Genomic DNA, 21,426 nt, shown 5'->3' with positions numbered 1-21,426 from the left:
AGTGATGGGAGTGCTTCATCAGATGACCTGGCCTCCACAATCACCCGACCTCAACCCAATTGAGATGGTTTGGGATAAGTTGGACCGCAGAGTGAAGGAAAAGCAGCCAACAAGTGCTCAGCATGTGGGAACTCCTTCAAGACTGTTGGAAAAGCATTCCTCATGAAGCTGGTTGAGAGAATACCAAAACTGTGCAAAGCTGTTATCAAGACAAAGGATGGCTACTTTGAGGGTTATAAGGGTTTAAATCTAAAATATATTTTTATTTGTTTAACACTTTTATGGTTACTACATGATTCCATATGTGTTATTTCATAGTTTTGATGTCTTCACTATTATTCTACAATGTAGAAAAAAAAAAAACCTTGAATGAGTAGATGTGTCTAAACTTTTGACTGGTACTGTGTCTTCATAAAACATATACTCCCAGACAGTAGACCGCAGTCATAACCAGATCAATTCCCACATAAAAAGACAAACCAGTCTTTCAACTCATAATAACATATGGCTTCAAAACGGAAGGACATTTGAAGGTCAAATTTGTGTTAATTCCATTGTAATAACATAACAGTCTGTAGAACGGGACGTAGTAAACTAGGAAGATAAAGTTTGACGAAATGGAAAAGCACCAAAATAGGTGTGTGAAGACAGTAATCAGTACAGTAGGCCTAATTCAGTCAGCGGCCATTTTGATCCCTGCAAGATGGACAGAGATTAGCGGTCAGAGGTTAGGGGTCGGTCCTGTTGGGTTGAAAAACTCAGAGTATCTTCAGTATCCTCAGTGATACACAACACTTCCTGAAACTGTGACAAGACCCTGCTGAAGTGGGAGCCCTCCCAGAAGATCTTGCCACAGCCGGTGCAGATAAAGAAGAAGGGTATCCTGGGTAGCAGGCCGGGGGGCACGGTGTGCAGCTGTAACACCGCTCCCCTAGGGAAGGTGAGGGTGGAGGAGTCCAGGTCTGACAGAGGGGCCCAGCGACAATGAGGTGAGTACCTGGGGGCCCCTGGGGCCAGGAATGGGGCCGGGGAAGGGGGGTCGTCCCAGGTTTCACCCTCTGGTGGAACAGGAGCCTGCTGCTGTTGTTGTAGAAACCCTGCAGAGAGGAATAGAAAACTCACTGAATAGAAAATATTTGTCCCGCAGGAACTCCATTCATTTACTTTTCTAAATTAAATGTCTCACCTTTGAAACCAAAAGGTGTCTGAGGAAGGGACAGGGAACGTACCTCTCTCCTTCAGCAGGCGTGTCATGTTTTCTCTAGGCATCTTCAGGTACTGGTCACTGTTACACACCTTGAAATACATAAAGATCCTGGTCACTGTTAAGGCTTCCGCATGCTTCGGTTCGGCTGACGCCTAGCCGAGAACCCAATGAGTGTTTCGATCATACTCCCTTAAAAGATCTTAGCTTCAATAGTTTGTCCATTTTGAGACTCCGTAGCCGATGTACACTTCCTCAAAAGTCAGAATGAATGTAAGACAGCTCAAGAAATCTGTCATTAATTGTGACGTTTTTGCAGAGATCTTAGTCGGCAGGTAGCCTAGTGGTTAGAGCTTTGTGCCAGTAACGGAAAGGTTGCTAGATCGAATCCCCGAGCTGACAAGGTAAAAATGTGTCATTCTGCCCCTGAACAAGGCAGTTAACACACTGTTCCTAGGCCATCATTGTAAATAAGAATTTGTTCTTAACTAACCTGCCTAGTTAAATAAAGGTTAAATATAAAAATAGGTCGCGCAATTTGACATCTAACTAAGCTGTTTGGTACAGCACAAACCCTTAACGAACACCAAAACTAAATAAAACGTCATACAATTTAGTCACAATATAATGCAAGAACTGTTCCAAACGGTTTCGGATCGGAGGCATGCGGACGACATTACACGCCCAGCCATCCAACACACCTTGAAATACAGAAAGAAAAGTCCATATTTATCTACTGTATTACATCGGCATGGTATTCACAAGAGACATGAATGAAGCATGGAGCTGGCAACACCACATGTACTGAATAAATGTAGCTGTGTCAACTGTAAGTCACTTTGAATAAAAACATCTGCTAGCCAAAAAGAGAGCCTGTGTAAACCTTCCTCTCCAAGGTAAGGCATTTTGTGTGATGTTGTGAAGACCATCAGGCATTTCCGCAGCACCCACACACCAGACAGCAGACGAGAGTCAACCAGTGTCTACCCCACAGCCCATTCTCTCACACACACACAACACACACCTCACCCCCCACCCAGGGGATGGAGAGGAACTGTGGAGACAGCGTTGACGCCTGGGTAGAATTCACACGTCCTTGGTGCTTTTGTGTTCTCTAGTTCTCCTGTCTCCAACCCCCCTGGCAGCACACTGGTGCTAAACGCCCTGTACATACACCTGAACTCCACCCCTGTACAACAACACCACGTAAAGAAGGGGGCTGTAAATCAACAGACAGTCAGTAGAGTGAAAACAGGGTTGTATTCATTAGGGGAAAGTGGAGCAACGAAAATGAAAATGACCGTTTCTCATTGCAAAAGTTCAGGTATTCCCTCCCCGGCTTGGTGCCTAATGAATACCAGCCAGCTCAGTTCCTGTCCTCTGTGGACAACACCTTAATAACATGTATAATGATGTGTATAACGTGTGTAAATGATATGATGGGCTCCCAGGTGGCACAGCGGTCTATTTATTTAGCCTTTATTTAACTAAGCAAGTCAGTTAAGAAATAATTAGTATTTACAATGACTGCCTACCCCAGCCAAACCCTAACTCGGACGACGCTGGACCAAATGTGCGCCACCCTATGGGACTCCCAATCACGGCCGGTTGTGATACAGCCCGGGATCGAACCAGGGTCTGTAGTGACCCCATCTAGAGCACTGAGATGAAGTGCCTTATACCGGAGCGGCAGGTAGCCTAGTGGTTAGAGCACTGGGCCTGTAACCAAAAGGTTGCTAGATAGAATCCCCGAGCTGACAAGGTAAAAATCGGTCGATTTAAGTGCCTTTGAACGGGGTATGGTAGTAGGTGCCAGTCACACCGGTTTGATTGTGTCAAGAACTGCAACGGTGCTGGGTTTTTCACGCTCCAACAGTTTCCTGTGTGTATCAAGAATGGTCCACCACCCAAAGGACATCCAGCCAACTTGACACAACTGTGGGAAGCATTGGAGTCAACATGGGCCAGCATCCATGTGGAACGCTTTGTAGAGTCGGTTCTACAACGAATTGAGGCTCTTCTGAGGGCAAAATGGGGGGGTGCAACTCAATATTAGTATTCCTGATGTTAGGAATACTCAGTGTACATTATAGTAAAACTATAGTGGAATATAACAGAATAAAAATACAATAAATTCTTCCTATACAACTTGTATCACAGGAACGTGTGGAAACTCAAAAACGTGTGGAAACTCAAAAAAAATAAAAAAATGATATTTTGAAATCGAGCCCAAGCCCATGTTGTTTTTACCCATGTGTAATCTCTTTCCTACCCTCACTCCACTATGTTAGGGAGCAGACAGAGGGTCTGATCTTCATCATGACACCGATAGAAAATAATAGCCATCTTTATTTTCAAAAGCATGTCTCGTGCTCATATTTCACAACCTCTGGCTTTTAGAGTTGCCTACATGAGATCGATCAAAATGAAAGGCCTACTTTTGATTTTAGGCTACATTGTTGCATGCTAAATGTTTATGATCAGTGATAGATGAGCAAATTAATAGTTTTGCCATACCGGCTTCACTTATTTGCCCAGCCAGAAACAGATGAACCAAATAGCCTATACAGACAGATTTAGTGAAAGAAAATCACATTGATTGATTATAAGACAAGTCAGTGAAGTCACAGGATTTTGATCGGGAGTAAGCCTTGGCTACTAAACGACTGAAGAGCCAAATAATCCCCTTGTTAAACTACATAACATCCTGGCAAAATGTTCTGATCACTACTAATAAATGAGTCAACCAGACAAGATGATAATGAGCAGCATTCAGCTCAACTTAGCTAACATGTCTACAGCCTAATTGTAGTCTACCCAATATCCAAATGGAGATTCAGTGAAAACAAAGATCTGACATTGATTTATCAAGAGTCCCAACGCTGGTCTCAAAGCAGCGCTGACCCAATCAAAACGGTGATAGTCTAGTTGACCACACGCGGATAGGCTATTGTATTACAACGATTGGATGACTGGGAGTTTCAGTAAGCAACAATTTGATACATTCATTCAATTGCATTAAATCCAATAAAAAATGTATTTGGCACATGCGCCGAATACAACCTTAGTGAAGTGCTTACTTACAAGTCCTAAACCAACAATGCAGAGTAAGAAAATATCTGCTAAATAAACTAAAGTTTAAAAAAAGTTACAATAAAATAACAATAACGGGGCTATATACAGTGGGTACCGGTATAGAGTCAATGTGCGTGGGTACAGGTTAGTTGAGGTAATTGAGGTCATATGTACATGTAGGTTGAGTTATTACTGACTATTTATAGAGAAGCAGCAGTGTAAAAAAGGGGTCAATGTAAATAGTCTGGGTGGCCATCTGATTAACTGTTTAGCAGTCTCATGGCTTGAGGGTAGAAGCTGTTAAGAAGCCTTTAGGACATTGATTTGGCGTTCCAGTACTGCTTGCTGTGTGGTAGAAGAGAGAACAGTCTGTGACTTTAGGGCCTTCCTCTGACACCGCCTGGTATAGAGGTCCCGGATGGCAGGGAGCTCTGCCCCAGTGATGTACTGGGCCGTACGCACTACCCTCTGTAGCGCCTTGTGGTCGGATGCCGAGCAGTTGCCATACCAGGCGGTGATGCAACCAGTTGCTCTCGATGGTGCAGCTGTTGAACTTTTTGAGGATCTGAGGACCAATGACAAATCTTTTCAGTCTTCTGAGGGGGCATAGGCATTATCGTGCCATCTTCACTACCACGATAGTTTGTTGGTGATGTGGATACATTAGCCTACTTTGTTCCAATATTTTCGTCATTCAGTGCTATTCATTCCCACAGTAATTCTTCATGGATCCATCTAGTTGTGTTTGAGAAAACCATGCCTTGCAAAGTTTAGAACTGCCAGGAAGATAGTAGTAACAGGCGCTGCCTAGCAAACATCAAGAGATTAAGAGTGTAGTCCGTGTCAATGCAGCCTCAGCATTACGGCTACTTTTCATACTAAGCCGTAGTCAGAACTTTCCTGAAATTACTAGTCATTTGGAGGAAATAAAAGTTTCTGCTTTGATACTGACAATACCTTTCAGATATAAAGAAAAGTAGGAAAACAGTTGGTGGGAAAAGGGATATAAGCGATGTCAGTGTAGAGACTGCAGTGTAGTCCATTGAGGTGTGGGAGTGACACAGGTGTTAACTTCTGAATGGAGACATCGCTCTCACGCCCTCAGTATTCTACCTTGGCTGATCTCTCACTCACTCACACACACACACCAGCATTTCAGCCAGGAAAACAGTCACTATTTACTCAGCTCAAAGTTTCCCATGGTTGAGCAAGTCACAACCTGCTCCCGTAACTCTCCCAGCTTATCCATGTGCTGTTTCCATTCCTTCCATCCACGTTTGTTACACAGACACAACACACAGACACAAACACACCGTCCTCCCACACACACAGTCCACACACACACACAGTTCTGACACAAATACACACTGTCCACACACCGTTCTGACACAAATAGACACCATCCTCATCACACACTACCATAAAATGGTACTTAAAAAATACATACATGTTGTCCACACATAAACACAACAAATGTGTCAAATGTTTCACGAGTGTTGCTAAGATACACTTGTAACCCAGCTCTCTATACTCTTCTTACAAGTCTGGGTATCTCACACTTTTTGGGGACAAAGAGAATGTTCGTTGTTGTGACAATAAGGGTATTAAGAATGTGATACTGTGTGTGAAAGGAGAGGTGGTGGAGAAAAGGCTAGAGAGGAGAAAGGCAGAGGGCTAGCGAGTGAAGAGGGAGAGGAAAGGTGGGAGGTGGTGGGAGAGAGACTTTTCTTCGACTGACACACAGTCCTGCTCTCCTCTCCTCATGCCGCTCCCATGGGAAAATCCTGGACCGCACACAGGAGGCAGGACTGGCCGACTGGATCACACAACCCAGTGCCGATAGCCAATGGAGAGCGAGTGAGCCAGCCGCTAGCCAATGGAGTGTTAGTGACACGAGCCGCTAGCCAATGGAGAGCTAGTGACCCGGGCCGCTAGCCAATGGCGAGCCGGCCGCTAGCCAATGGAGCACTAGTGACCCGGTCCGCTAGCCAATGAAGCGCTAGTGACCCGGGCCGCTAGCGAATGGACTGTTAGTGATTTGATTCAAACTGCAGCGAGAGGAGAGTGGAGTGATTCAGGTAAAGATCAGCTAGGGAGGGAGGAGTAACAGCATGGGAACTGGGGGGGAGGGGTGTTGGAGACAGAGAACGAGAGCAGGCGAGAGATTCTCCAGGACCAGCCTCTCTCTCCACTAGTAGTTACCTGACCTCTCTGCTATGTGGTAGTTGGTATGCTAGGAACGATGGCCAACACATTGATACAGATGCAAAATAAAAAGCACATTATCTGTTTATTTCATTGAAACTAAAATAAATACAAGTGGGTACAAACCAAACCATATCGTCGGTGCTTAAAATGATTAAATGAACCAAAGTAGATGCGGTGCAGTCAGTGCTCACACATGTGGATTGTTGAGTACATGACATACAAATCAACTGGGCATACCTTCTCATTCCAGGGTTTTTCTTTATTTCTTTACTATTTTCCACATTGTAGAATAATAGTGAAGACATCAAAACTATGGAATAACACATATGGAATCATGTATTAACCAAACAAGTGCTAAACAACTCAAAATATATTTTATATCTGAGATTATTCAAAGTAGCCACCCTTTGCCTTGATGACAGCTTTGCACACCCCTACCTTGATCACAGCACAACTGATTGGCTCAAACGCATGAAAAAGTAAGAAATTCCACAAATTTACTTTTAACAAGGCACACTTGTTAATCGAAATGTATTCCAGGTGACTACCTCATGAAGCTGGTTGAGAGAATGCCAAGCGTGTACAAAGCCGTCATGAAGGCAAAGGGTGGTTACTTTGAAGAAACTAAAATATATTATTTTGATTGTTCAACACTTTTTTGGTTACTACATGATTCCATATGTGTTATTTAATTGTTTTGATGTCTTCACTATTCGTCTACAATGTAGAAAAAAGTACAAATTAAGAAAAACCCTTGAATGAGTAGGTGTGTCCAAACCTTTGACTGGTTCTGTATGTATACATGAACTGATATGATGGCACATAAACAAAACCTTTCAAACCATCAAAAAGTGTTTTTTTGTTGTTGTTGACTTTCCCAGTTACAACTATGGAAATGACTTGTTTAAGGGGGTAATGTGTGCATTTAGCTGCTCTGCAGTAGAAAACTCATTGAGTTTGAACTCCCCACTTTCACATCACAGAGACCCTGCAGCTCTTTGATTAGTGCATCTGGGTTAATGAGTAGGTCTGACCTGTGATGAACCCTGAAAGTGGAACAGCTAGGGTCCTGTCCTGACTGAATATCTATTATCTACAGTCTAACTCCGGCTAATGTCACAGACAGGTCAGCAGCCAGGCATGTTTTTCCATTTGTGTTTCCACCAACATACAGCTTTGTGAAGTCAGATAATGTCGGGTTATGTTGATAATGTTGGGTTATGCAGTCTAGACAATGTCGGGTTATGTTGATAATGTTGGGTTATATTGGGTTATGCAGTCTAGACAATGTTGGGTTATGTTGATAATGTTAGGTTATGTACGCGGCAGGTAGCCTAGTGGTTAGAGCATCGGACTAGTAACCCGAAAGGTTGCAAGATCGGATCCCCGAGCTGACAAGGTACAAAATCTGTCATTCTGCCCCTGAACAAGGCAGTTAACCCACTGTTTCTAGGCCGACAATGAAAATAAGAATTTGTTCTTAAATGACTTTCCTAGTTAAATACATTTTTTATAGTGCCTTCGGAATGTTCAGACCCCTTGACTTTTTCCACATTTTGTTACGTTACAGGCTTATTCTAAAATGGATTACATTATTTTTCTCTCCTCCATCTACACACACTACCCCATAATAATAATTAAAAAAAGGTTTATAGAAACTGTTGCAAATTTATTACAAATAAAAAACAGAAATATCATATTTACATAAGTATTCAGACCCTTTACTCAGTACTTTGTTGAAGCACCTTTGGCAGTGATTACAGCATCGAGTCGTCTTTGGGTATGATTCTACAAGCTTGGCACACCTGAATTTGGGGAGTTTCTCCCAATCTTCTCTGCAGATCCTCTCAAGCTCTGACAGGTTGGTTGGGGTGCGTTGCTGCACAGCTATTTTCAGGTCTATCCAGAGATGTTCGATCAGGTTCAAGTCCGAGGACATTCAGAGACTTTTCCCGAAGCCACTCCTGCGTTGTCTTGGCTGTGTGCTTAGGGTTGTTGTCCTTTTGGAAGGTGAAGCTTCGCCCCAATTTGAAGCCCTGAGTGTTCTGGAGCAGGTTTTCATCAAGGATCTCTCTGTACTTTGCTCCGTTCATCTTTGCCTGACTAGTCTCCCAATCCTTGCCGCTGAAAAACACCCCCACAGCATGATACTGCCACCACCATGCTTCATCGTAGGGATGGTGCCAGGTTTTCTCCAGACGTGACGCTTGACATTCAGGCCAAAGAGTTCAATCTTGGTTTCATCAGACCAGATAATCTTGTTTCTCATGGTCTGATAGTCTTTAGGTGCCTTTTGGCAAACTCCAAGTGGACTTTTGGCAAACTCCAAGTGGACCATAAAGGCCCGATTGGTGCTGCAGAGATGATTGCCCTTCTGGAAGTTTCTCCCATCTCCACAGAGGAACTCTGGAGCTCTGTCAGAGTGACCATCGGGTTCTTGGTCACCTCCCTGACCAAGGCCCTTCTCCTCCGATTGCTCAGTTTGGCTCGGCGGCAAGCTCTAGGGATAGCTTTGGTGGTTCCAAACTTCTTCCATTTAAGAATGGAAGCCACTGTGTTCTTGGGGACCTTCAATGCTGCAGACATTGTTTGGTACCCTTCTCCAGATCTGTGCCTTGACACAGTCCTGTCTCGGAGCTCTACGGACAATTCCTTCGACCTCATGGCTTGGTTTTTGCTCTGACATGCACTGTCAACTGTGGGACCTTATATAGACAGTTGTGTGCCTTTCCGAATCATGTCCAATCAATTGAATTTACCACAGGTGGACATCAAGTATGATCAATGAAAAGAGGATGCACCTGAGCTCAATTTCAAGTCTCATAGGAAGGGGTCTGAATACTTATGTAAATACGGTATTTCTGTTTGCTAAAATGTAAAAAAAAAATAATAATAATAATAATAATTGGGCTGTGTCATTATGGGGTATTGTGTGTAGATTGCTGAGATTTATTTACTTATTTATTCCATTTTAGAATAAATCTGTCACACAACAAAATGTGGGAAAAGTCAAGGGGTCTGAATACTTTCCGAAGGCACAGTATCCTAGATAATGTTGGGTTCTGCTGACTTTTGATGCCGGTGCAAGTTTCTGGGGTTTTTCAAACATGCTTTTTCCTTTCCGTTTTCCTCCAACTTTGTGAATTGCGATATTGTTGTTTAATGTTAATAGTGTTGGGTTATGGAGTCTAGATAATGTTGTGTTATGTTAATAGTGTTGGGTTATGTAGCCTAGATAATGTTGGGTTGTGCTCACTGTTGGTTTCGGCCATCTCTAGTTATTTTCTTGGCAGGAATGTAATCAGGACAACAGGAGTTTGTCTAGAGATGGGTCAGCTCCAATTTTATATCAGTGGAGGTTAATGTCAGAAAAACAGAAATTCATGATTCATCAGGAAGAATCCCATTCTTTCTTTTGCCTTGGAGCTCAAAAGGGTACTTTAGGTTTGAGTGCAAAAAGAGGGCCAGGCAACAGAGCAATTGATTAAGAGGAGTCTTTATGTCCTTGGCTTAGCCCCAGGATCCCGGCCGGTAGTGGCTTTGTTTGGTAGTGGCTTGGGAACAGCCAGGGGCTCCACACATGCACAGAAACCCCCATTGATTGTTGCCCTCCTAGCCCTCAGTGTAGTCTCAGCATTAGATAGTCACAAATACTGTTCCCTGGCCCTATGAGGTCATTCTATTTTCCCTTTCACCTCTCTCTCTCTCTACCAGGCCAGATAGGTGAGGCTTACTAACTCAAAACAGCTCAGGCAACCAACATGTTGAAAAGGTCCATGGACAATGCGATTGGGGTAATGAGTTTTGAAAACAGCTAACCACCCCCCCCCCCCAAAAAAATGTATTCAACAGCTAGTCTGTGAGTGTTGCTGACCGTTTTTGGAATATAGATTAAGGGACAAGTAGTAGCTATAGATTGAAACATGTTGTAACTGGAGCCTAGAATACTACATTCCATTTTCATGGAGTTTTGGATGACGGTAATTGTCCAACCAAATGACTGCAGTCTCCGTAATAACCGTTGGAATAGCCCTCCGCTTGCCCGCATGAGCTGCCATAGAAATTGAATGAATAGAATGGGTATCCCCATTCAAGTCAATGATGGCATAATGGGGGGGGGGGACCGGCGGCCATTGGGAGTGTACCGATAGGAGAAAAGCAGGAGGTAAAAGTAGGAAGTGTACCCATCAATATGTTCTGTAATTTGTTGATTCAACTCAACTGGCATTACAAAATAAATACATTCCATTGCATGAGCCACATCAGTTAACATCATTTGAATGAACATTCTACAATACCCAGGAGTTTACCAAGCTAATTGTTAGGGTTAGAGGTTCCAAGACCCTTCTATTCATTATATTTCTATGTGTGCTGCTGCTGCATTGTGGTGGGCGTTGCCAAGGGAACCAAAATACTTGTTCACAACAACACCTTGTGTGTGCCAGCCCTAACTGTGTTATGGCAGTGTTATTACTGTGCTAACATTGTGTTTTTATTAGCAACACATATAGTGCTGTAATGATCAGGTTCAATAGAACCACTAGTCATATCTCATAAAATATACTGAGAATTCAGAGACCAGGGCCCGTATTTATAAAGCATCTCAGAGGATAAGTGCTGATCTAGGATCATCCCCCCCCCCCCCCCCGTACACGTAATCTTATTCAATATGAACTAAGACACGAAACTGATCCTAAATCGGCACTCCCACGGGTTTATTGAGAGATAAGAACAATGTTGCAGATATAAATGGAATGAACGGCGGACAGGATTCCCTACGGCAGACAATCAGATCATAACTGTTCCAAAACAACGGTTAGTGAGTGCACCCGCCCACTCACTCAAAGTCAACATTCTGTCTTGTCTCTTCCCAAGCTTCTGTCTGACGGCTCCGTCATGGGAGCGCCACCAGATTCCGTTGCGCAACCCCGCTACCGCGGCCGCATATTTCACACCTTTGTTCTGATACAAGCACACACAAGCATGCACGGGATGACATTGTAATGTTACGTGATTCATAATCAACTGTAAATATTGACAGTGGCTGCTGCTCTGCCCTGCAGGAGCCTCTCCCTGAGAAAGCTGTGGGATGGGACTGGGAAGGGTGTGTGGGGTGGTGGGACAAGGACCTTGCCAGGGTTGGGAGACTAGGGTGAGGTGCAGGAGAAAGATGAGGAAGCTGTGGGACGGGGAAGGAGAAGTGAATTTCTACACTTTGATCTTACGCCTCCTCAGGTACAATTTTTTTACTGTCTCACACAATTATGGCTGAAACTACCTAGATAGAAGTAGGATTGAGTTGATGGAGAGTGTGTGTGAGAGAGCGCGCAGAGGGACATCAAAGCTCTCCCTCAGAGCGCCAGTGTCAATAAGAGATGCAGCGGCCTGAGGAGGTCGAACGCAGCGGAGGAAGAGATGGGGAGAGAGAAAGAGACGGGTTTCAAAAAAGAAGCAGGACAAGACAGTGAACAAAAGCACCATTAAAAGAGGAGAATGGGGGCGGAGGTGGTGGTTAAGAAGGAGGAAAAAGGAGGGAGAGGAGGTTAAGAAGGAGGAAAGAGGAGTGGGAGGTTAAGGAGGAGGAGAGGTTAAGAGGGAGGAGAGAGGAGGGGAGGAGGAGTTTAGAAGAGGGAAGTGGGGGAGGAGAAGGTTAAGGAGGAGAGAGGAGGGGGAGGAGGGGGTTAGGAAGGAGGAGAGAGGGGAGGGAGAGGTTTAGAAGGAGGAGAGGGGGAGGAGAAGGTTAAGAAGGAGGAAAGGGGGAGGAGAAGGTTAAGAAGGAGAGAGGAGGGGGAGGTTAAGAAGGAGAGAGGAGGAGGTGGTTAAGAAGGAGAAGAGGGGAGGAGAGAGGAGAAGGAGGGTAAGAAGGAAGAGAGGGGAGGAGGTTAAGGAGAAGAAGAAAGGAGGGGGAGGTGAAGAAGGAGAAGAGAGGAGGGGGAGGTGAAGAAGGAGAAGAGAGGAGGGGGAGGTTAAGAAGGAGAAGAGGGTGAGGTTAAGAAGGAGACGTGGGTGAGGTTAAGAAGGAGAAGAGAGGGGGAGGTTAAGAAGGAGAAGAGGGTGAGGTGAAGAAGGAGAAGAGAGGGGGAGGTTAAGAAGGAGAAGAGAGGGGGAGGTTAAGAAGGAGAAGAGAGGGGGAGGTTAAGAAGGAGAAGAGAGGGGGAGGTTAAGAAGGAGAAGAGAGGGGGAGGTTAAGAAGGAGAAGAGAGGGGGAGGTTAAGAAGGAGAAGAGAGGAGGAGGTGAAGAAGGAGAAGAGAGGAGGAGGTGAAGAAGGAGAAGAGAGGAGGGGGTGGTTAAGAAGGAGAAGAGAGGGGGAGGTTAAGAAGGAGAAGAGAGGGGGAGGTTAAGAAGGAGAAGAGAGGGGGAGGTGAAGAAGGAGAAGAGAGGAGGAGGAGGTTAAGAAGGAGAAGAGAGGGGGGTTAAGAAGGAGAAGAGAGGGGGAGGTTAAGAAGGAGAAGAGAGGGGGAGGTTAAGAAGGAGAAGAGAGGGGGAGGTTAAGAAGGAGAAGAGAGGGGGAGGTTAAGAAGGAGAAGAGAGGAGGAGGTGAAGAAGGAGAAGAGAGGAGGGGGTGGTTAAGAAGGAGAAGAGAGGGGGAGGTTAAGAAGGAGAAGAGAGGGGGAGGTTAAGAAGGAGAAGAGAGGGGGAGGTGAAGAAGGAGAAGAGAGGAGGAGGAGGTTAAGAAGGAGAAGAGAGGGGGGTTAAGAAGGAGAAGAGAGGAGGGGGGGTTAAGAAGGAGAAGAGAGGAGGGGGAGGTTAAGAAGGAGAAGAGAGGAGGGGGAGGTTAAGAAGGAGAAGAGAGGAGGGGGAGGTTAAGAAGGAGAAGAGAGGGGGAGGTTAAAAAGGAGAAGAGAGGAGGGGGAGGTTAAGAAGGAGAAGAGGGGGAGGTTAAGAAGGAGAAGAGAGGAGGGTGAGGTTAAGAAGAAGTAGAGAGGACAGGGAGGTTAAGAAGGAGAAGAGAGGTGGGGGAGGTTAAGAAGGAGAAGAGAGGAGGGGGAGGTGAAGGAGTTGGGGTGGTATGGAAAGGAGTGTGTGGGGGGGTCACCTCTACTGGTGTGAAAGCAATGAGGTAAAGTCAATAGAAAGAGCAGAGAGTTCCTGTGTCACTCTCCTCCCTCCCCCCGGCTAAATTCCCCAGGGCCAGCGGCAGTCCCTTTCAGTCTCCTGTGACACAGTAATTATAAGTGTGGGAACTGAATCTGTCCCTTTTTCAGTGCCCCTTCGCCCCCTAAACAGCTCTCCCTCCCCCTTCTATTCCGCCTTGCTCCATCCTACCCCACCTCAGCCCTCTATCTCAGAGGCAGAGCACCCCTCCCCTCTCCAGCAGCCTGCACTACACTGATATTCATGAACTGCACACCAGCTTGCCCCCCCACCCTCTCTCCCTCCAGTGACAGAGCTGAGCCCACTATGCTCGCTCTCAAAGCAGTCAGTGCAGCACTGCTGTCTCCCGCTCTCTGTCAACCCCCCCCCCCCTGACTCCCTTCGCTCGCTATCTCCATGCTGATAACCATGGGAACCACACTGTGGGAACCGGCCACAAGTTCACAAAAATAGACAGAGGCTGACGGAGGAAAAGGACGGGAAGAGAACAGAAAGAAAGGAATCCATCCAGGGGGGGAGGGGCTTATCTAGATGGACAGGTACACGGGTGTCCAATCACCTGGAACCCTCATCTTGGCCCCAACAGACAGCGTGTAATCTCTCACATCAATGGAGCTGCTGCTTTGATTGGAATCAGTTGAATCTTTGTCACCGTGGTGATCACACACAGACACACTGGCTCTGGGAAGCGGTGGACGGCCGAGAGACCTGGTCTGGCACTGTCCTACCTCATTAGAAATGAGGGCACCCGAGTGGCGAGGCGGTCTAAGGCACTGCATCTCAGTGCAAGAGGCGTCACGGCATCTCCAAAAAACAGCTTCCAAATTGCGCAACGTCACTACAAAATATTTCAAAAGTTGCCTGTAAACTTTGCCAAAACATTTCAAACTACTTTTGTAATACAACTTTAGTTATTTTTAAACGTTAATAATCAATCAAATTGAAGACGGGTCTATCTGTGTTCAATACAGGAAGACAACAAACCAAGCTACTTTTCAAGTCTTGCGCAACTCAACAGTGTTACGCAGTTCCTAGATGGCCGTACTTCTTCATTTCACAAAGGAATAACCCCAAATTCCAAAGACTGGTGACATCCAGTGGAAGCGGTAGGAACTGAAAACAAGTTCCTAAGAAATATCGTTTCCCAACGAGAACCCACTGAACAGACAGAGACCTCAATTTTTTTTATTTCTGAACGGTTAGTCCTTGGGGTTTTGCCTGCTACATAAGTTATGTTATACTCACAGACATGATTCAAACAGTTTTAGAAACTTCAGAGTGTTTTCTATCCAAATCTACGAATAATATGCATATCTTATATTCTTGGCATGAGTAGCAGGAAGTTGAAATTGGGCACGCTATTTATCCAAAAGTGAAAATGCTGCCCCCTATACCTTAAGAAGTTAAACCCTTTACAATAAAGATCTGTGAAGTTATTTGGATTTTGACAAATTATCCTGAAAAGGGGATGTTAATTTTTTTCCTGAGTTCATTTGTATTTATTATGTGGTCCAGGAAAATTAAGGCAGTTATACATTTTAAAAACATCACAATACATTCATAACAGATTTCACAACATTAAGTGTGTTCCCTCAGGCCTCTACTCTACTACCACATATCTATAACACAAAATACATGTGTATAATGTGTAAGTCATTGTGTGTTTGTATGCATGTGTCTTTGTTTGTGTTGCTTAACAGTCCCCGATGTTCCATAAGGTGTATTTTTATCTGTTTTTTTAATCTAATTTTACTGCTGGCATGAGTTACAAGATGTGGAATAGAGTTCCATGTAGTCATGGCTCTATGTAGTACTGTGTGCCTCCCATAGTCTGTTCTGGACTTGGGGACTGTGAAGAGACCTCTGGTGGCATGTCTTGTGGGGTATGCATGGGTGTCCGAGTAATGCCTGTAATTTAAACAGACAGCTCAGTGCATTCAACATGCCAATACCTCTCACAAATACAAGTAGTGATGAAGTCAATCTCTCCTCCACTTTGAGCCAGGAAAGATTGACATGCATATTATTGATGTTAGCTCTATGTGTACATCCAAGGGCCAGCCATGTTGGCCTGTTCTGAACCAATTGCAATTTTCCTAAGTGTGGCACCAGACCACATGACAGAACAGTAGTCCTGGTGCGACAAAACTAGGGCCTGTAGGACCTGCCTTGTTGATAGTGATGTTAAGAATGCAGAGTAGCACTTTATTATAGACAGACGTATCACCATCCTAGCTACTATTGTATCAATATGCTTTGACCATGACAGTTTACAATCCAGGGTTACTCCAATAGGTTTAGTGAATGATTTGTTCCAACTACAATGCTTTTAGTTTTTAAAATATTTATGACTAATTATTCCTTGCCACCTCTTCTGAAACTAACTGCAGCTCTTTGTTAAGTGTTGCTGTCATTTCATTCGGTGTGGTAGCTGACGTGTATAGTGTTGAGTCATCCGCATACATAGACACACTGGCTTTACTCAAAGCCAGTGGCATGTCACTACTAAAGATTGCAAAAAAGTAAGGGGCCTAGACAGCTGCCCTGGGGAATTCCTGATTCTACCTGGATTTTGTTGGAGAGGCTTCCATTAAAGAACACCTTCTGTGTTCTGTTAGATAGGTAACTCTTTATCCGCAACATAGCAGGGGGTGCAAAGCCATAACACAAGTTTTTCCAGCAACAGACTAGGATCGATAATGTCAAAAGCCACACTGAAGTCTAACACAAGAGCCCCCACAATCTTTTTATCATAAATTTCTCTCAGCCAGTCAGTCATTTGTGTAAGTGCTGTGCTTGTTGAATGTCCTTCCCTATAAGCATGCTGAAAATCTGTTGTCAATTTGTTTACTGTAAAATAGCATTGTATCTGGTCAAACATAATTTTTTCAAAACGTTCACTAAGGGTTGGTAACAGGCTGATTGGTCGGCTATTTGAGCCAGTTAAGGGGGCTTTACTATTCTTAGGTAGGGGAATAACTTTTGGTTCACTCCAGGCCTGAGAGCACAGACTTTCTAGTAGGCTTAAATTTAGGGGTGGAGTGGCAATATCGTCTGCTATTATCCTCAGTAATTTTCCATTCAAGTTGTCAGACCCCAGTGGCTTGTCATTTTGTTGATGGGCAACAATCATTTTTTTTTTACCTCTTCCACACTTCCTTTACGGAATTCAAACTTACAATGCTTGTCATTCACAATTTGGTCAGATATACTTGGATGTGTAGTGTCAGCATTTGTTGCTGGCATGTCATGCCTAAGTTTGTGAATCTTGGCAATGAAAAAATCATTAAAGTAGTTGGCCATTTCCGTGGGTTTTGTGATGAATGAGCCATCTGATTGAATAAATGGAGTAGAGTTTGCCTTTTTGCCCAAAATTTTATTTTAGGGTCTCCTGGGTGGCGCAGTGGTTAAGGGCGCTGTACTGCAGCGCCAGCTGTGCCACCAGAGACTCTGGGTTCCCGCCCAGGCTCTGTCGTAACCGGCCGCTACCGGGAGGTCCGTGGGGCGACGCACAATTGGCCTAGCGTCGCCCGGGTTAGGGAGGGTTTGGCCGGTAGGGAAATCCTTGTCTCACGCTAACCAAGGTTGCCAGGTGCACGGTGAATCCTCCGACACATTGGTGCGGCTGGCTTCCGGGTTGGATGGCGCTGTGTTAAGAAGCAGTGCGGCTTGGTTGGGTTGTGTATCGGAGGATGCATGACTTTCAACCTTCGTCTCTCCCGAGCCCGTACGGGAGTTGTAGCGATGAGACAAGATAGTAGCTACTAAACAATTGGATACCACGACATTGGGGAGAAAAAGGGCAACAAAAAAAAAATAATAATAATAATTTTAAGGTCCTCCAAAGCTTTTTACTATCATTCGCTATTTCATTTATCTTTGTTTCATAGTGTAGTTTCTTCTTTTTATTCAGTTTAGTCACATGATTTCTCAATTTGTATTAGGTTTGCCAATATATTGTGATCCCTACATTCGATGGATTTGGATACTGCTTTCAAACAGATTTCTGCAGCATTAGTAAAGACATGATCAATACATGTTGATGATTTCACTCCTGTGCTGTTTGTAAATATCCTGGTAGGTTGACTGATAACCTGAACCAGGTTGCAGGCACTAGTTAGAGTTTGAAGCTTTCTCGAGTGGGCAGCCTGATGAAAGCCAGTCAATATTTAAAATCACCCAGAAAGTATACCTCTCCATTGATATCACATACATTATCAAGCATTTCATACATTATCCAGACACTGACTGTTAGCACTTAGTGGTCTATAGCAGTTTCCCACCAGAATGGGCTTTAGGTGAGGCAGATGAACCTGTAGCCATATTACTTCAACAGTATTTAACAGTAGATCATCTCTAAGCTTATAGGAATGTGGTTCTGAATATAAGCAGCAACACCTCCACCTTTGGCATTTCTGTATTTCTTAAACCATGTATTGCTACCACTGTATCATCAAAGGTACTGTCTAAGTGATTTTCAGAGATTGTCAGAACATGAATGTAATCTGTTACGAGCAAATTATTGATTTTATGAACCTTGTTTCTAAAGCTACATATGTTAACGTGGGCTTTTTTAAACACTTTTCTGGGATGCTTGATTATTTTTCGTGCTTTACTGGAAAGCTTAGCAGAGGAAGACATGCTCAGGTTATTTTTAGTAGTGCAGGGTGAACTGCACACAGTGGACTTCCTACTAGGGCCCACCCCCTCAGTCCAAACAGTATTACTCTGGTTCAAAGGCATATGATATAGGCATATGATTACAGCAACACAATGGTAGGTATTAACTGAGCTGGGCTTGGGCCATTGATAAGTCATTGTCTCAACGCAGCCTGTTGTCTATGCATAAGCTTCTGATAATGTTATAATAACATCACATTTTGTGGGTTCGAGAGCATGGTGTCACAGCATCAGATTGTGGGTTGGATTGATGTATGGGCCATACTGAACAAGACAGTTCTGTAAGTCACTTTGGATAAAACCGTCTTTCAAATTACCATATTTAGACTTCCTATACTGGCACTGCCACACCCCTCACCCACCCCTCTATACGCCCTCACCCACCCCTCAACCTACCTGGCGGCAGGTAGCCTAGCAGTTAAGAGAGTTGGGCCAGTAACCGAAAGGTATCTGGTTCGAATCCCTGAGCCGACTAGGTGAAACATCTCTGTGCCCTTGAGCAAGGCACTTAAGTTAACCCTAATTAGTCTAACCTGGTTAAATAAAGGTTACATAAAAAGGTGAACCCTCTTTCTGTTCTTCTTTCACCACAAGAGTTAAACTGCTGGCGCAGCCTACATTTCCTGTTCCTGTGAGAAAATTGCTTTTGTCTTGAGGAAAGGAGGGGAGGGAAGGTAGACAGACGTAAGTAGCGCATCATCATCTCAACCCAACCGGGGCTAGCTAGCTATTTTTCCATTCCATTTTTATCCACTCTGTCTTTCAGTACTGGTCCGGGTCTCTCCCTCTCCCAGCCTCCCAGCCCCAGCAGCCCTTTCCCAGGCCAAAGTCTTTAACTTCCTGGGCCCTCTACCTCGGCTGTCCCCTGGGGGTGTCTCGTTTCCACCCCGGACTGCCCAGCACTCCCAAAGCAAACAGACTCCCAACCCTGATAACATCACGCAGGCAGCATAGCAGGCTGGATAGAGGAGAGGGGAAACGCTGCCAGGATCAGGCTGACCTCCATTCTCAACACACACACGTACACGCACACACACATGAGCATGCTCACACGTAAAACACACACACACCAACAATACATCACAGTGATGGATGACACAAGACAGCACATAGCCAAACGTCAACCAGCAATACGTCAAAAACACACATCATTCTGACACACACACACTGGGTTTGTGCTGAGTATTGCTGAGCGATTATTGCTTTTTGAGGCCGGTTAGGTTCCGGTTCAATTACTACAAAATAAATGAAGATTTTCGATTTCAGCGTCCCGAGATGCGCAGTGGTCAAAGGCATCACAACAGCCCGAAGTTCGATCCCAGGCTGTGTTACAGCCGGCTGTGACTGGGAGACCCATGAGGCGGCGCACAATTGGCCAAGTGTTGTCCAGGTTAGTGGAGGGTTTGCCTGGCCGGGATTTCCTTGTCCCATCACACTCTAGCACTCTGCCGTTTCCAGCTGTACGGTGTTTCCTCCAACACATTGGTGTGGCTGGCTTCCTTGTTAAGCGAGCAGTGTGTCAAGAAGCAGTGCGGCTTGTCAGGGTCGTTTTTCGGAGGACGCATAGCTCCCGACCTCTCCCGAGTCCGTAGGGGAGTTGCAGCGATGGGACAAGACTGTAACTACCAAATGGATATCACGGAATTGGGGAGAAAAAGGGGTAAAAAGTACAACAAAAATATGAATCAAATAAAAATTAAAAATATATTTTCGATTTCGGTTTCCGTATTTTTTTCAAACATTAAATGCATTATGCATGATTTGGTTTGAATACTGTAACAACACAGAATAAAACAATTAATACAAGTCCCATGATGGTAGTGACTGTCCATTACTGCTTAGCAACCATCAGTTATTCACATTACTTTAATAAATTATATTTCAGTTGTGTATATTAGAGGTTGACCGATTAATTAGGGCCGATTTCAAGTTTTCATAACAATCGGAAATCGGTATTTTTGGGCGCAGATTTGCCGATTTTTAAATGTATTTTTTTACACCTTTATTTAACTAGGCAAGTCAGTTAAGAATACATTCTTATTTTCAATGACGGCCTAGGAACGGTGGGTTAACTGCCTCGTTCAGGGGCAGAAAGACAGATTTTCATCTTGTCAGCTCGCGGGATCCAATCTTGCAACCTTAAAGTTAACTAGTCCAACGCAATAACGACCTGGCTCTCTCTCGTTGCACTCCACAAGGAGACTGCCTGTTACGCGAATGCAGTAAGCCAAGGTAAGTTGCTAGTTAGCATTAAACTTATCTTATAAAAAACAATCAATCATAATCACTAGTTAATTACACATGGTTGATGATATTACTACATATTATCTAGTGTGTCCTGCGTTGCATATAATCTGACTGAGCATACAAGCATACAAGTATTTAAGTATCTGACTGAGATGTGGTAGGCAGAAGCAGGCATGTAAACATTCATTCAAACAGCACTTTCGTGCGTTTTGCCAGCAGCTCTTTGTTGTGTGTCAAGCATTGCGCTGTTTATGACTTCAAGCCTATCAACTCCCGAGATGAGGCTGGTGTAACCGAAGTGAAATGGCTAGCTAGTTAGCGCGCGCTAATACTGTTTCAAACGTCACTCGCTCTGAGCCTTCTAGTAGTTGTTACCCTTGCTCTGCATGGGTAACGCTGCTTTGATGGTGGCTGTTGTCGTTATGTTCCTCGTTCGAGCCCAGGTAGGGGCGAGGAGGGGGACGGAAGCTATACTGTTACACTGGCAGTACTATAGTGCCTATAAGAACATTCAATAGTCAAAGGTATATGAAATACAAATGGTATAGAGAGAAATAGTCCTATAAATACAATATTAACTACAACCTAAAACCTCTTACCTTGGAATATTGAAGTTTCATGTTAAAAGGAACCACCAACTTTCATATATTCTCATGTTCTGAGCAAGGAACTAAAACATTAGCTTTCTTACATAGCACATATTGCACTTTTACTTTCTTCTCCAACACTTTGTTTTTGCATTATTTAAACCAAATTGAACATGTTTCATTATTTACTTGAGGCTAAATTGATTTTATTGATGTATTATATTAAGTTAAAATAAGTGTTCATTCAGTATCGTTGTAATTGTCATTATTACAAATAAATAAGTAAATATTGGCCGATTAATCGGTATCTGTAAGGGATTTCCTCCTCT

General features: G+C 44.2%; 1 protein-coding gene across 3 annotated transcripts in view; it reads right to left on the bottom strand.

The window, feature by feature from the left end:
* Positions 1–283: 283 nt before the first annotated feature.
* Positions 284–21,426, bottom strand: part of exd3 (exonuclease 3'-5' domain containing 3) — a 64,080-nt gene continuing 42,937 nt past the window's right edge. For all 3 annotated transcript variants that reach the window (XM_021622662.2, XM_036936935.1, XM_036936934.1), the window contains 2 exons: positions 1,230–1,296; positions 284–1,097 (listed from right to left, as the gene is read on the bottom strand). In XM_021622662.2, coding sequence (XP_021478337.1) covers positions 715–1,097; positions 1,230–1,296 — 450 coding nt within the window. In that variant the 3' untranslated portion in view covers positions 284–714. The remainder of the gene's footprint in view (positions 1,098–1,229; positions 1,297–21,426) is intronic.

This window comes from Oncorhynchus mykiss, chromosome 12, assembly GCF_013265735.2.
Source record: "Oncorhynchus mykiss isolate Arlee chromosome 12, USDA_OmykA_1.1, whole genome shotgun sequence".
NCBI lineage: Eukaryota > Metazoa > Chordata > Actinopteri > Salmoniformes > Salmonidae > Oncorhynchus > Oncorhynchus mykiss.
Note: the sequence above shows the minus strand (reverse complement) of the source record. Positions and strands in the feature narration are given on the sequence as shown.